The sequence below is a fragment of the Capricornis sumatraensis genome, chromosome 8 (genome assembly GCF_032405125.1).
Source record: "Capricornis sumatraensis isolate serow.1 chromosome 8, serow.2, whole genome shotgun sequence".
NCBI classification, from domain to species: Eukaryota; Metazoa; Chordata; class Mammalia; order Artiodactyla; family Bovidae; genus Capricornis; species Capricornis sumatraensis.
Window position 1 is genome coordinate 97,735,685 of NC_091076.1, and position 15,355 is coordinate 97,751,039.

Below are 15,355 nucleotides of genomic sequence, written 5' to 3' on the forward strand. Positions count from 1 at the left end.
TTGAGCCAAGAACCCTCTCTCAGATCCTAGGAATAGCCAGGCTCATATCAGGAACCTCTGACATCCACCAGCCTGAGGTCTCAGGTTCCTCAGGAGACAAAAATAATCCTAGCCAAACAGGAACATTTGAATAACAGAATAAAGAACTCAGGTGTCCAGCAGTGACCTTATAGCCTCTGTGGCAAGAGATCTGCTGTCAGCTCCCGAAAAATGACTTTTTGATCATCCATCTAAAAGCTGGCAGTTAAAAGAGCCCTGATAAATAAGCAGACTTGGGTGTCCCCGAGAGCACAGCGATGCCCTAAGAGGCAGAGCTTTTCTAGGTGCTGAGGAATATGGGGACATGGTGGAGGTTCTCAGGGGGAAGCAGTGAGGTTCTGACATGAAGCAGGAGGCAGAGCACCAAGGCTTTCCTGCAGCTCCAGCTAGTGAGCGTGAGGCGAAGCTCCGAAGCTGCCACCGACCTCCTGGCCACTTTATGCCTCACGGATACTCTGCTTCTTAAAAAAGTTCTAATCATCCCAGAAATAATGATCATCACAAAAGAAAAAATTGACAGGTTAGGTTGAAAATAGTAGAGCTGGAAGCCAGTGCTATAAGATAGGAGATTTTCTCTTAGGCACCACATCACATTGCATCCCAGGGCCACCTGAAATCTGTCAGCTTTGGTAGAAAGTTGCCTGTTAACTTTTTTTTTTTTTTTTTTTTTCATTTTTACCTCCACCACTGGGCCTTTGCTCTGCTTTAGGAATCACAAGCTTAACCAGAGGCTACTGTGCTGTCCTATGGCTTTGATATTAAAGAGGAGAAAACCTTCCCCTTTTAGTGGGTAAGGGTGTCTTGAAAATGATGGCTTCATTGCCGTGGTTCCTGTTCCCAGGGCTCCTTAAGATCAATGAGAAACCATGTTCCTCCAGGGAACCTCAGTGATCGAGAGATGAGGTGACAGCAGAGACCCCAGTCACAGCCCGGCTTCTCTCTTGTTTCAAAATTGTGTTTTGAACTTTGAATGTTTCCTAAACAAGGAACTGGTTAAGAGAAGGAGCAGGCCCCAGAAGCCTCTGTGAAACAGAAGGGAAACTGCCACTCCTTGAGCACCTCCTGTGTGGGGGACTTTCAGACACTTTGTTGCTCTTAGTCCCACCTGGGAGGTCAGTGCGGAAGAGAAAACACCCGGCAGGCCCTGCGGGCTTACAGAGCAGAGCTGAGAACTGAACCCAAGCCTGCCTGACACCCCTCTGTCCACTCCCCCTAGCCAGTCAGTTCTTTTTCACACAACCCCATCTTCCTGGCTTTTTCTTGCCCCTTTAAAGCCAAGGAATAGTGGGGGAGGCAGGAAGAGGGGTTAGGGTGAGGGTCCACACGAGATGCCGAGGTGTGTGTCTGCCTCATACACAGGTGTGCAACAAGAGTTCAGGTTTCCAAATTCAGGAGCTTCGCTGGGTTGACATTTGGCTTCTGGGACAGAAAGAACGTTGTTCCAAAGGCAGAAAGAGGGCAGACGAAAAACATTTTTGTCCTTTAGGGCAGATAAATTCCCAGCAGCCATTGCAGGGCCACACAGGGCAAAAGGCCAAAGGGACTTGCATTCCACGCCAGGCATGTGGAGAATCCCAGGTGCCCCACCCGTAAATGTCAAAGAAATGTACCTATAATCTGTTTTATTCCCAAGCTGTCTATTTCTCATATCTCTTCAATGACTTATTTGCACACCTATTGTAATGACAGGATTTTGGAATGGCGGAGGAATTTGCTACTAAGGCCCTGGAGCTGAAACCGAAATCTTATGAAGCTTACTATGCGAGAGCAAGGGCCAAACGCAGCAGCAGGTGAGGAGAGAGAGAGAGGGTGAGGAGCAAGAGGTCTCTTTCTGGAAACTTGGCCAAGGTGACATCGGCCACCCTGGGGCATCTGTACCCACTGTGTCTGTCCCCGAGGACTCTCAGGGCCAAGCTTTGGGGATGGCCCCCCACCCACCCCAAGCACAGAGCGCATCTTACAGCTGGCACACCTTTGGGGCTGTGGAGATCTAGAGCATTGTACTATGGGAGAAAAATGCCTTTTCACTGTTGGAGACTGGCACCTTCTTCCAAGAGGCTTCTGCCATCTCTCAGTTGCTTTTTTAACCCCCAAACAGCGCAAAGAGACACCGGTCTCTTGAGAGAGAGCAGAATATCCTCCCAGCCCTTCTAGAGGGAAAAGTAGGACGGGTCATGTATCACAGACTCCTCTTTCTTTGCTTAGAGGCATTTGGGGGGGGTCCCCAGATCAGTTAGTCTTCCTTCTGGGGCTCCCCTCCAGTCTGATGGCATCAGACCTCCTTCTCACCTACCTGCCCCTCCCAGCACCACACCATAAATGCATGGAACGCAGGAAGACCTGGGGCCAGGACTGTGAGGGCCCCAGAGAAACCCCATCCCTCACGCCCAGGGGCCAGGAAGGGCTCCAGAAAGATCTAGAAACTGCCGTCAGTGATCTCTATAGATCACTGATCCCTGTCCTTGATGCCACCTGCCCAGCGCCCTGCCCTTCTCCCCAACTCTGCCTGTCAGAGAACTGCTTCAGGTTCACGTCCATGACCAGGGAGGTGCTGTCCTGAAAATCAGACCCAGCTTAAGACTAGAGATGACGGCGGCAGTGATCTTAGTCTTGGCTAGGTGGGGCAACAGAGGCCTCACAGAAGTTGAACTATCAGATTCTCTTTCCCCTGGGATGGTTCCTTCCTCACAAGGCCAACTGCCCCTTTTCTGGACAAGGTTGACAGAGCGGAGGGGAATATCTCTTGACAGTTTGTGTCCTTGTTTGTAAACGATAGTCTGAGTTTCCTAGTCAGCAAACCTGATACCTGCCCAGCTCTGCCGTAGCCGAGTGGAGGAGCCACAGTGCAGCGGGGCAAGAGGTAGACAGGCAGAAGAGGACAGGGTTCTTGCCTGGGATGGAACAGGCCTGAAAATTGAAGCCAAAATGTAAAGAAAAATTTCTGCTGGATCAGCAAGATTCTTTAATATCGTAGTTACTGATTTGTTCCTAAGCTAATTGACAGTGACCCTGTAAATGACAACCCCACCCAACCCTCAGACTACCTGATGTGCATTTGAGCACTAAGAGACACTTCCTGAAGGGCCTAGCTGGACTGAACCAAATGGGGATGTTTCTCCACTGATCCCAGAGAGGCCAGAAGGAAGATGGAGGCTGAAGGAGCTAGGGAATCATTCTGGGCTCTTCCGGAATGACAGCCTGCCTATTTCCTTCCTTACAAATCAGATGCAACCAAAACCCCCGGACGCCCCCCACCCACACCCCACCCCACTCAGGCGCTAACAGTTCTCTGAGACCGTGACCAGGCCCTCAGCTCCTGGTGACTCCTGTGATTCAGAATAACTCCAGTTCCTGTGTTTACATTTCGTCAAGCAGACAGTTCGCAGCAGCCTTAGAGGACCTGAACGAGGCCATCAAGCTGTGTCCAAACAACCGTGAGATCCAGCGGCTTCTGCTGCGGGTGGAGGAGGAGTGTCGACAAATGCAGCAGCAGCCGCCGGTGCAGCAGCAGCCTCCGCAGCAGCAGCTCCCAGAGGAAGCAGAGCCTGAACCCCAGCACGAAGACATCTACTCCGTACAGGACATACTGGAGGAGGAGTTCTTGGAACAGGACGTGGAGAACGTGTCCATCGGCCTCCAAACGGAGGCTCGGCCCAGCCAGGGGCTCCCCATCATCCAGAGCCCACCCTCCTCCCCAGCCCACCGGGACTCAGCCTACATCTCCGGCTCACCCCTCGGCTCACATCAGGTTTTTGACTTCCGGTCCAGCAGTTCCGTAGGCTCTCCCACCAGGCAGAGCTATCAGTCCAGCTCACCTGCGCTCTCTCCAACTCACCAGAACTCACATTATCGGCCTAGTCCCCCACACACTTCCCCAGCTCATCAGGGCGGCTCCTACCGCTTCAGCCCCCCTCCTGTGGGAGGGCCAGGCAAGGAATACCCGAGCCCGCCCCCTTCCCCTCTCCGCAGAGGCCCCCAGTACCGGGCCAGCCCTCCAGCGGAAAGCATGAGTGTCTACCGTTCCCAGTCAGGCTCCCCCGTGCGCTATCAGCAAGAAACAAATGTGAGTCAGCTTCCTGGCAGACCGAAATCTCCACTGTCCAAGATGGCCCAGCGGCCCTACCAGATGCCCCAGCTTCCCGTGGCTGTGCCCCAGCCTGGGCTCCGGCTCCAGCCGGCCAAAGCCCAGATCGTGAGGAGCAACCAGCCCAGCTCGGCTGTGCATTCAAGCACCGTCATCTCCACGGGGGCCTATGGCCAAGTAGCCCATTCAATGGCCAGTAAATACCAGTCTTCCCAAGGAGACATAGGAGTGAGTCAGAGCCGGCTGGTTTATCAGGGGTCAATTGGGGGGATCGTAGGGGATGGGAGACCCGTGCAGCACGTCCAGGCCAGCCTGAGTGCGGGTGCCATCTGCCAGCATGGAGGGTTGACCAAGGAAGACCTTCCCCAGCGACCTTCCTCTGCCTACCGGGGTGGCATGAGATACAGCCAGACGCCACAGATTGGGCGCAGCCAGTCCGCGTCCTATTACCCAGTGTGTCACTCAAAACTGGACCTGGAGCGTTCCTCCAGCCAACTAGGCTCCCCCGACGTGTCGCATTTAATCAGAAGACCTATTAGTGTCAACCCCAATGAAATCAAACCCCACCCACCGACTCCCAGGCCACTGCTGCACTCCCAGAGCGTAGGCCTGCGTTTCTCTCCATCTAGCAATAGTATCTCATCTGCCTCCAATCTAACACCTACCTTCCGGCCATCTTCCTCCATCCAGCAGATGGAGATCCCGCTGAAACCGGCGTACGATAGGTCATGTGATGAGCTGTCGCCAGTGTCTCCCACACAGGGAGGTTACCCTAGTGAGCCCACCCGATCCAGGACCACACCATTTATGGGGATCATAGATAAAACAGCCCGGACTCAACAGTACCCCCACCTTCACCAGCAGAATCGGACCTGGGCGGTGTCATCCGTGGATACCGTTCTCAGCCCCACGTCTCCAGGCGGCCTGCCCCAGCCTGAGTCCTTCAGCCCACCATCGTCCATCAGCAACATCGCCTTTTATAACAAGACCAACAATGCACAGAATGGCCATTTGCTGGAGGATGATTACTACAGCCCCCACGGGATGCTGGCAAACGGGTCCCGCGGAGACCTGCTGGAGAGAGTCAGCCAGGCCTCCTCGTACCCTGACGTGAAGGTGGCTCGGACCCTCCCTGTGGCTCAGGCCTACCAGGACAACCTGTACAGACAGCTGTCCCGGGACTCTCGACAAGGGCAGACATCCCCTATCAAACCAAAGAGACCATTTGTGGAGTCTAATGTTTAAAAGACGTGTGTTGGAGTGAGACCCGTATGTTTTCACTGCACATCTTCAGGCTTGGTTTCCCACATCCGAGGTAGTTCTCTGGCTTAATTTCTCATGTAGTTTCTGCGTGGTGTTCAGAGGTGGCAGCCCACGTGCCAGAATCCTTTGCATGCAGCCGACTGAGAAGCTGGCCTCCAGGGAGCCGGGACTTGGGTTTCTTTCATCCGTGCCCCAGCCACACGCTTTCTCCCTCTCTTCAGATGCCAGCGAGGAGATTGTTGTGCCCGCGTGCTTCAACCCAGGGAGATCAGATGCACTGGTCGGCTTTTTCCACGAGACAATCGCTTTCACTGATGTCCTTGTTGTGTCAAATGTCGATTTCTCCTTTTTTACGAAAATGAGATGAGATGTTCGCGTTCGTTTTCTTCTAGGAACTTTTAGAAAGAGTGTGACGCCCCTCTGCCTTCGCATTCTTATCCAGTGTTATCCAAATAGCAGCCCCTCCCCGGGCATTCTTGTGCTGTGGTCTCCTCCCTCTCGGACCGCCAGGTCCCTGCGGCTGTCAAGTCTAGAATGTTCATTTAGGTTATCGCCGGTGTCCCTGTAGGGGTAAAGGATCGAGGAGAACGAGAGGACGTAGGAAAACACCAGTACAGTTGCTTGCAATCACTCCATGGATTGCCCAAGAGGCATGGTAGGAACATTCAGGAAACAACCAGCCCTTTAATATTTCAGTTAGCCGAGGAAATCGGATGAGAATCGTACATATTTCTGCGAGCTATTCTTTTTATGTTTTTAGCCAAATTAACCATTAAACGCCACTGATTTTCCATGGGTGGGGGAGAGAATAAATATATATATGGGGAGAGAGAGAAAAAAACTGTTCTGGATTCTCAGTGAAAGGCTGTAGAAAGTTCTTGTCTTGGAGAAGTCTATTTGTTAGCTCTTGATGTGTCACTGAGTGTCGTATTCTACGCAAAGTATATACGTTCTCCCCAGAGGTTGACTGGAGTGGTAATCCTGTTAGTTGGATCTTTGCCTAGAGCCAGATTTTGTTCTACTGGTCCTCTTTTTTTTTTTTTTTAAACCCAGATGATTTAGTGAAGAATTGGTTCCTAAAAAAGGAAATTGAGTCCTCTGGGGATAGTAAGACTGATTCCCAGAGCTTGCACCCAGGGCCATTGCATTCCATGGCAGATGTGGTCATAACTCCACCCACCATAGTTTCAAGATCCATAGTTTGATTATCTGTCATTACAGGAATTGGTTTTTTTTGTTTTTTTTTTCCTAAGTAGGAGTGTTTGAGGGGGGGTGGATGTTTTTATTTTTTTGCCACTCATCACGTGGCATCTTGGTTCCCCGACCAGGGATCGAACCCACACCCTTGCAGTGGAAGGGCAGGGTCTTCACCACTTGAATGCCAGGGACATCTCAGGAGTGATATTTAAAATCCAGATACAGTGAAGTGTTTCAGGGTGAAGAAAGACCCCTTTCAGCCCTCTGTGGGAGAACACGAGATGGACAGTAAGCCTTCTAACCCCCTAACCCTGCACCCGTCGCCTGTGTCTTGTCATTTGCTAACCAGTCCTTTCGAGTGACTGAGGCCAGCATGCGAAGGACAACAAAAACCCTGGAACCAAAGCCTTAGCATAGGCCCGGTAGCAGCTGTACATCAGCTCTTAAACTAACAAACTAAACAGCTAAAACTAAACAAAAGGGAACGTGTTCTCTGTTACCAGGAATCATTCTGCTCTTGTTAGCAAAGGGCTACAGGAAGGGCAGTTTCCTGAACAGAAATCCAGATGTGACCAGACCTGTTTGTAATACTAAGTGTCCTCTGAAAGAATCGTTAAGTCATGGGGACCATGGAGCTGAAATCAAAAACACTTCAGTACTAACAGATTCTGCCAAATAGATGCACCCCTCCACGCCCCCAAGCCTGGAACAGGCCAGGATGTGTGTGTCTCTGTGCTGGAAGTGAATGGCAGGGCTGGTCCAAGACCCAGACTCTGTCCACTCTCTGATTTTTAAGGACTATCTCCCACTCAGCTAGCCCAGAGCGAACATCAGTGTCTCTTCTCTCCTTGCTCGCTCGCTCTCACCGAGATGATGAAATGTACAGCTGTAGCATCAGCCCACGACCAGGAGCACAGCAGCCTCTCAGCATTTTCTGTCCAGGTCTCAGCCCTGTTGGGCTCTTTGCATCTCACCCTTCTTAACCACCTCTCACTGAGGAGCTGCTGCCGCATCTTGGGAATTTCTCAGTGTCTGTTAGAAAAGTGCCCCTGTTTAGTCACAGCCCCACACATACCACCTGCTCTCGCCTGAGTGGGTGAGCAGGTTCTGTAGTTTTATGAATATGCCACCGACACCACTTCTCCTGAGCATGACTCTTAGGGTTTTCTAGGGCAGACAGGTTTAGGGTCCTTGCCTTATTGGACAAAACACCTAAACTGTCAACAGTCAAAATACAGTCCTTCTGTGGCCATTGTAAGAGGGCGTGAATGCCACTACTGGGCGCCAGTTTTTGACTAAAAAATGCCAGCTGGACCTTACTGGAGGAAGACAGCTCTTCTTTGTCAGCAGACTGCCTGTGCCCTGTTTTGCTACTTCACTGCCATGGGATGGTCCTAGTACTGTATCTTAGAGATGCCCCCTCACTTGCTGGCATCAATGTCTGGCTTCAGCTGGGGGGAAGTTTTTCAGATCAACTTGGTAAGTTCCACTCACCCACTTTACGTCACCCTGAGACGGAGACAGCGGTGACAAACTTCAGCTTACAGGTCCCTCATCAAATCGTACCTTCCACTCACCCAGAATTCTTGCACTAATGGGTTTCCATCACATTGTGTCTATAATGGGTGCACTTTATTGTTTGAATTTGTAACTCTGATAAATAACTGGGTATTTAAGTGTGAGTAATGTCTTCATTAGAAAATGGCAAAAGCGCCCTTGTCTTTTAGTGTGTTTTTCAAAGGGATTAAAAAAAAGCAAGCAAGCAGTGGATCACAACATTTATAGCACAAAAAATAACTTGTATATAAGCATCAAAAAGATTAAGACTTTTTAAAGACAAAAAAAAATTTGCAGTGATTTTAAAGTGCTTTTCCAGCAATTTTCTTAGGGACTCCTGAGACATGGTTACTTTATTTACTGGATCAGTAAGGCACACAATTAACAATTAAAAATTAATGTTTATTTACAAAGTAAAGGGAAAACCCTGTGTAACATGAGAATTTGGCATGGACAAAATGGAGACCATTTTGTATCTGCTCTTGTACCTTCTCCGGGTTGCAGACGTGCGCTATTAAAAGTCCCAAGTTAATAGAGCACAAACCCTTCCCGTCCCTCTCCCACGTGCCCTTCTTTCTAGACGTGTTTAACTTGAAGGCTCAGGAAAACTCCACGAATTAGAATCATGTACAGTACCCAAGGTCGTTGTCCAGAGATATGAGTTTGCTAATTTAGTTAAGCCTGGATTATTAAACACTTTTCCTGTTACTGTAAACAGAACAGCTTAGAGAAAGGTATTCTCGGTCCTTATATTGTACAGTAGTTTATGAACCCCCATCTCTAAATATTGGTATTTTTATATCCCAGAGATGTACCCAATAGAAAAATGAATCCATATCTAATTTAATATCCATAAGTATTTTCCTTAGATTTTAGTCGCAGTGGGGTTTTTTTGTGGATGTCACCTTCTTTCACCACACTTCACCACTAGGTGTCACTGTGGCTCTGCACCAGGCTTGTCTGGTAGCAAAGAATGGCAGCATCTCCGGGGAGCCACAGCCAGGCCAACAGGCAGGCCCGTAGGCTCAGAGGATCCAGGAAAGAGGGAGCAAAGGCCTGGAAAGGGGTCTTCACACATCTGTGCCAGTTGTGGCAGGATCCACTCTTTGAACACTACTGCTGTGGACCTTCAGCCAGGCAGAGACTGGGGTAGGCTGACCAGGTCTCCCTTGCTGTCTCTGGTGGATGGATGGGAATGTAGAAGACCCCTCCCTTCCCCATGAGCACCCCTCTCGGTTCCTCTCGGCCTCCAACTTCTATAACTCCAGAGGTGTCACAGTTGGATGGTTCAATTCAAAGATAGTTATTTTTCTACTGCAGAATTGCCTTGGACAACACCCGTTGCTCACTGAATCTTTGCCACAAAAATGGAACAGGCACCCCCATGGGGCAGGGTGTGCCCAACCCCGCCCCAGCCTCACCACCCCCACCCCCACCCCGCCTGTCTGTCCATGGGCTGCCCACTTCTCGAAAAGCTACCCCACAGAGGCAGCTGCCGCTGGTCCTATGCCAGGCCTGTGGTGGTAGCGTGCATGCTGGGAGGTATGGCTTTCTCTTCCTTCTCCTCTAGGAATTCCAGACTGACCATCTACCATGACTAACAACAATGAACAAAGGGCTTAGGGGTAGGAGCTACCTACAAAGACGTGTCATGGAAACCTTCACCATGCAATGCCTTGAACTCCGCTCTGGCTGCTCCCGAGACTAGGTGGCTGGCTGGGGGCCTGGACACAAGCACAATGGGGCTGGTGGAGCCACTGTGCAAAGGTACTTGAATACTCACTGGGTCTTCATCAACTTTTATAATACAGACCACTCAAGGGCTGAAGTGTTGGGAACCTGCATTTCGGTGTCCAGTGCCTCGCAGCAGCTGAACCACCCTGAGATGCTTGTGGCCAGCTGATGGCCACAGCCAGAGCTTTGAAAGTCAGTACCAAATGAACACGTGATTGGACACCAAAAATCAAGTGTTGCTTTCATGCTTCCTCACCCGTTTCATCTCATTTCTTCCTGCTGACTCTGTGATATCTCTGCTAAGCTGACCTGTCAGGTTTTTGCTGGACACACACAGGTGCAGACCAACATCCCTCTTGGTTTTTTTTTCACGCCTACTCTGTGGAAAGGAAGGAGCCTAGCTGCTTTGCTGTTGGAGCCCTCGCTGGCTGGATTTTTCTTTTGCCTAATCACTAACCAGAACACCTGGTTAGGGGAACTCGACTCAATCCCTTTGGTCCCCAGGACCAGACAGAGTTATTTCTGGAAAATTCAGTACTTGAATGTACCTGCCTTATTGTGAACCAACTTACTGGGAAAAAATTAGAAATGCTGGCTCCAGATCTCTGCTTCCTTCACAGGTTATTTTGGAAATCCTGTAAGTTACACTTCCTGTTCCAGTTCTGGTTGATTTTTTTTTTTTTGGGAGGGGGGATGTTTTTTTCATTTCTGTTGTTTTCCTCTGGCTGATTCCTGCTGAGTGGGGCCAGTTCCTCGTCAGGCTCAGGGCAGGTGCCATTCTCAGGCTTGGCCTCCTTTCCATCCAGCATAGCATCTTTGTCTCTGTTCTGTCTCCTCCAAATCGAAGATGATTTTAATTAGTACAGACCTGTACAGTCTACAATTAAAGAGTGATTTGTACTAACATGATTTTGATTCTTCCTCTTTGCTGTCCTTTCAAGACACTTGCTGGAAAAAGCTTTAATGCACTTAGTTTTCGTTTAGGTTTTCTATAACTCAGATGTAAAGGACTCTCTCTGTACAGTATATTATCCAATGCATGTTTGTTCTCTATCCTGATATATTGAACACCACACGGTTGTGAACTCGTGCAGTGGGGAGGTCCCACACCCAACAGAGGCATCTAGCCCCCTGTGTATAAGGAAGGACATTTTCCTTTGCTGTACTTGCTTGAGCAGTTTTATTGTCTGTACATGTGAGCTGTGTGAGATGTGAAAAGTTAAATGAATGCAATTTCCTGCCCATGTATACAGATCGCCATCTGTACAATGAACTGTATGTATGAAAGCAAATGTACTTATTTATAAATGGGTAACACTTGGAAAAACATGGTGCTGTGGTGCTTTCTCCTTTCATTAGTGCCTCTCCAGGAGCTGACTCGGGCCACCGTCACTGAGGCCCACCAGGCTAAGCATGCCTCCCCCAGGGACAGCTGGCTGGGCCCAACTCCTAATGATTTGGCTGGTCCTTTACGGGCTATTTAGAGTCACCCCTTTGGGCTCTTGTTCATTCAGAGAAGTTACAGAGCTCTCGTGTGGACACTGTGAGGGGCTTGAGAGAACCGTGGACAAGACAGTCCTGAGGGCCCATCAGCCAAGGCCCACTGTGTTCACTGAGAAAGAGAGGAGGCTCTTTCCTCTGTGGAAGGGGTTCCTCCAGCCAGGCCAAGGGAACACTGACTTCCCCTCTTTGTTGGATTTTAATAGCTGAGGCTACACCTCAGTCCAGTTACCGTCCCAAAACCCAAGGCTGCCCATTAGAGCTGTTAGAGACTGCATGCCCGAGGCAGGGGGACAGCACCGGTTATAGTCCCCGAGGCTGACTCGGCTAAAGCTGGAAGCCGACTGCTTCCAGCCACTATTTGTGTTCTTCAGAAGTCCGGCAAGGGACTTCCCTTTGGTCTGGTGGTTAAGAATCCACCTGCCAGAGCAGAGGACACATGTTCAATTCCTGGACCTGGAAGATCCACGTGCTATGGGGCAACTAAAGCCCGAACGCCCAGCCCCTGCTCCACAACAGGAGAAGCCGCTGCGAAGAAGAGAAAGCCTGTGCACCGCAACTGGAGGAGCTCCCACTCTCAGCAACGAGAGCCTGGCGCAGCCAAAAATAATAAAATACAGTTTAAAAAAGAAAGCTGGTCAGAAATTTCCAGTCTTCACCGTATAGAGAACTAGGCAGCTACACTGTGGAGAGGTTACAGATTTCCGGAAACTGGCTGGAGACTCGACTACCTTTCCTTAAGGACAGAGTCATGGGTTTTTCCTGCCCAGCTGCGACCTCTGCTTCAGGGACAAGCAAGGAAGGAGACCACTTCCTCCCAACACCAGACTGTGATGAACAAACATTTCTGCTGTCACTACATCCATTTCCCTCAAAGCACCCAACTGGGGAAGCAGGAGAACACCACGTGTGCGGTCACCCCAGTCTGGACGCGAGAACTGCCTTCAAAGAGCGGGGAACTCTGGAAGTTCAGCCTGAGCAGAAAAGAGAAGTGGATAAGTGGTTGGGAGGGGAAAAAAAAATACAGATTTTTAAGGATTCCTGAGGCAATGGATGAAAAGGTAAAAGGAATTCCTACGAAGCTAATTCTGAACAGCTCTTGACTCTGAACCAGACTACAGAGCCACTCAAGCGGCAGGAAGCTGTGCCCTCAGTACACTCTTGTAGGTCTTCCCCTTGCTGTTTTCATTCCCTGACAGGTGCTCTTTGTAGTCTGACACACCGCTGTGCACACATGCACGTGGGCAGTCACACTCCCACAGGCCGAGGCTGAGTGGAAACGGAGCATCATCTTCTTTCACCTTTAAAAATGGGAGCTCCGAAGTTGTATTCCTTCGGAGACACAACTGTGCCATGGGCAAGAGAATTCTGTGACCTCTCGAGGTTCCCAACCCAGTGGGAAGGCGATCTGCCTTGGAGAGAGAGGCAGCCTGAGAGTCTGGCATCGTCTGAATATTCAAGCACAGAGACCCTTAAAATTCAGAAGCTGGTGCAGAAGCCGTAAGAGAGATAGCACACTCACTGGGTCAGGATGCCTCTGCCCTTGCAGACTGCCACCCCTGAACCTGACCCCAAGGTCACCTCATGACATGTAGCAGGCCACATGGTACATGTTCAGGCTGTTAAGCAGATGAAGGTCCACCCTGGTTCAGGAGGCTCTACACACGTATCCAGCAAAGACCTCTCAAGCTCTGGCTCATACACGCTAAACACCAGATTTGATACAGAAAAGAAAGGGCTGGGAAAGAAGAATCAATGTCACCGATGGATGACTTAACCTTATCAGAGGATGTTCTGTAGGGTCCCTTTCAATAGTGAGCCCTCGAGTAAGTTTCCAGTAAGTGACAGGAGCACGTGGTGCTTCCTGGTGAGATCTGAGGTCACACGCAGCTTCGCTGGAAACATTTGCCTGACCCTCGGGGATTGATCTAAAGTAGAATCTCAGCTTGTTCTCAAAGCTTTGCTCCTCTTCTTAAGGAATGAAGAGACATATTTTTATTTATATTTTGAGACATTTTTAAAACAAAAAAGGTTAATGGAATAGGCAGGGCAACTTCTTGCCAAGGTCCCATCAGGCTCTTGTGGTTCCACCCTCTAGGACACCCTGTCTGGGAAGAGAATTTCTCTAACCCTTTGGAAGAGCCTCCCTCACTGGGGTCCAGAGCGAGGACCATTTCAGAGCCTGTAGTGCTCTGAAGTGATAAACAGGATGAGTCACTTTACTTTCTGTGCCCAGCCTGGGGATATGCAGTTTCTCTCGACCCTGGTAGGCAAACTTCACGTATCTGCTAAAAGAGCTGGCTCCTTTTACTGCCACAGGAAATGAAGATAACAGGCCAGAGATCTGCTGTAGACCTTTATTGAATCATCTGTTGTACCAGCGCTACACTGGGCTTCATCGAAGACTGGCCACAGGCAAAATAAAACAAGCCACCGCGGATCAGCTTGGCTGGGGCAGGTGGGGAGGGGGGTAGCTTTTTGGCTCATTAGTTATTCAGCATACGCTTTGGCAAACAGGCCAGTGTTCAGGCTTTTTTTTTTCTTCTTTGCAAATCCAAGGTTCTGTTTCTCTCTGTGCCCTTCTGGCAAGGGAGATACACAATCCTACTCTGGTAGTTTGTCTAAGGTGGAGTTTTCCCACGTGTAAACATCGACTATACCAAGCGATCAAAGAACAGTGTAAACAGCAGGCGGTGGGGTGGGGGGTGGCCAGTCGCAGCAGAGCCTGGAGCGCCCACGGGGTCGGGTGGGGAGCAGGCAGCCCTGCTGGGGAGGGCGCCCACCATCGCCACCTGCCCTGAGGAGCAGCATCGGCTGAGGCGGGACCCCACGGCAAAGGCCGAGTTGTAGGAATCCGAGTATTAGAGGAGATAAGCCCCTTTTCTCGAAGGCAGCATTTAGCTGGGAGAGGCAGCTGCTGAAAAATGGTAGTCAGAACTGGAAATTTTATTAATGTCTTAAGTCAACTCTGCCTTGTCCGAAACTGCGTCATGTTCCTCAAAGCCCGGAAAATGAGGAAAACAAGGAGAGAGCATTTGCCAAGTCCAAGAAGCACAGATCAATGCTCTAATCACGTTATTTCTAGACGGTAGGCAAATAGCGACTCAGCTAACAGCGTTACACACTCATGAGGTTTCAGGGGTGGGGGGGGGATTAATCTGATTCCCTCTTGGTCCCTTCCTGCAAAGACCTGCTGAAGGTACGAGAGAAGACTGTCCTCCCGAACCCTCCTCATGGAAATCGAAAGGGGGCACCTTATCCTTTTCTAGTGGCAGCTTTTTGTTTAAGGGGAAAAGGCCTGTGCCCTCTTGTCAGAGCAGCCTCCTGTGAGCTCTGAGGGTCAGGAGTGGAGGCCTGGGCCAGCGGGGACAGAAGCCCACCCAGGCCCACCTCCAGCCTCTTCTCTGGGCTCCCCTCTGAAGCGGCTCACAGCAAGTTTGTCCCAAGTCTACGGCCCCCAAGGTAAAGCCAACTCAGGGCTAAAGGGTTAAAGAAAGGGAAGGCTCCAGAACGAGCTGGGCCAAAGCCTGGGTCCAGAGAGTCCCAGGGAGTCCCTCCCCTCTCCTGGGGAACCTGGCCCTGACACCAGCATATTTCACATATAATGTCACTAGCTCCGCTGCCAGAGGCTGGGCCCCTTCAGAGCGCTGGTCCTCCAGGACGCAAGGCTCCTGGCAGGAGTTCGGGGTCACTCAAAGCAAGTCTCAGCTTCGCTGCGGCCTCGAGGAGGGAGGCGCCCCACTCTCGGAGCCATTTAGGCCCAGAGCCTTACCCAAAGCTGCTCCATCTTGGGGTGGAAGTCGGGTGGCAACAGGGGTTGGGGGGGTGCGTGCTCAGGACTAACACAACGACAGCAGCAGCAGCGAGGAGCGGGAAGTGGAGGGGCCCTGAACCCCAAAAGTCTGCGCTCAGAGAGGACTGCCCCCCCCCGCCCTCCCCCCCTGCTGTGCCCAGCCCTGCCGGGACCCTCAGCAGCGGTTG

The 15,355-nt window shown here is 50.7% G+C and overlaps 1 protein-coding gene across 3 annotated transcripts in view; it reads left to right on the forward strand.

Annotated features, from left to right (window-relative positions):
* TANC2 (tetratricopeptide repeat, ankyrin repeat and coiled-coil containing 2) overlaps positions 1-5,368 on the forward strand; it is a 325,633-nt gene extending 320,265 nt beyond the window's left edge. For all 3 annotated transcript variants that reach the window (XM_068977288.1, XM_068977289.1, XM_068977290.1), the window contains 2 exons: positions 1,729-1,829; positions 3,415-5,368. In XM_068977288.1, coding sequence (XP_068833389.1) covers positions 1,729-1,829; positions 3,415-5,368 — 2,055 coding nt within the window. The remainder of the gene's footprint in view (positions 1-1,728; positions 1,830-3,414) is intronic.
* Positions 5,369-15,355: the final 9,987 nt, after the last annotated feature.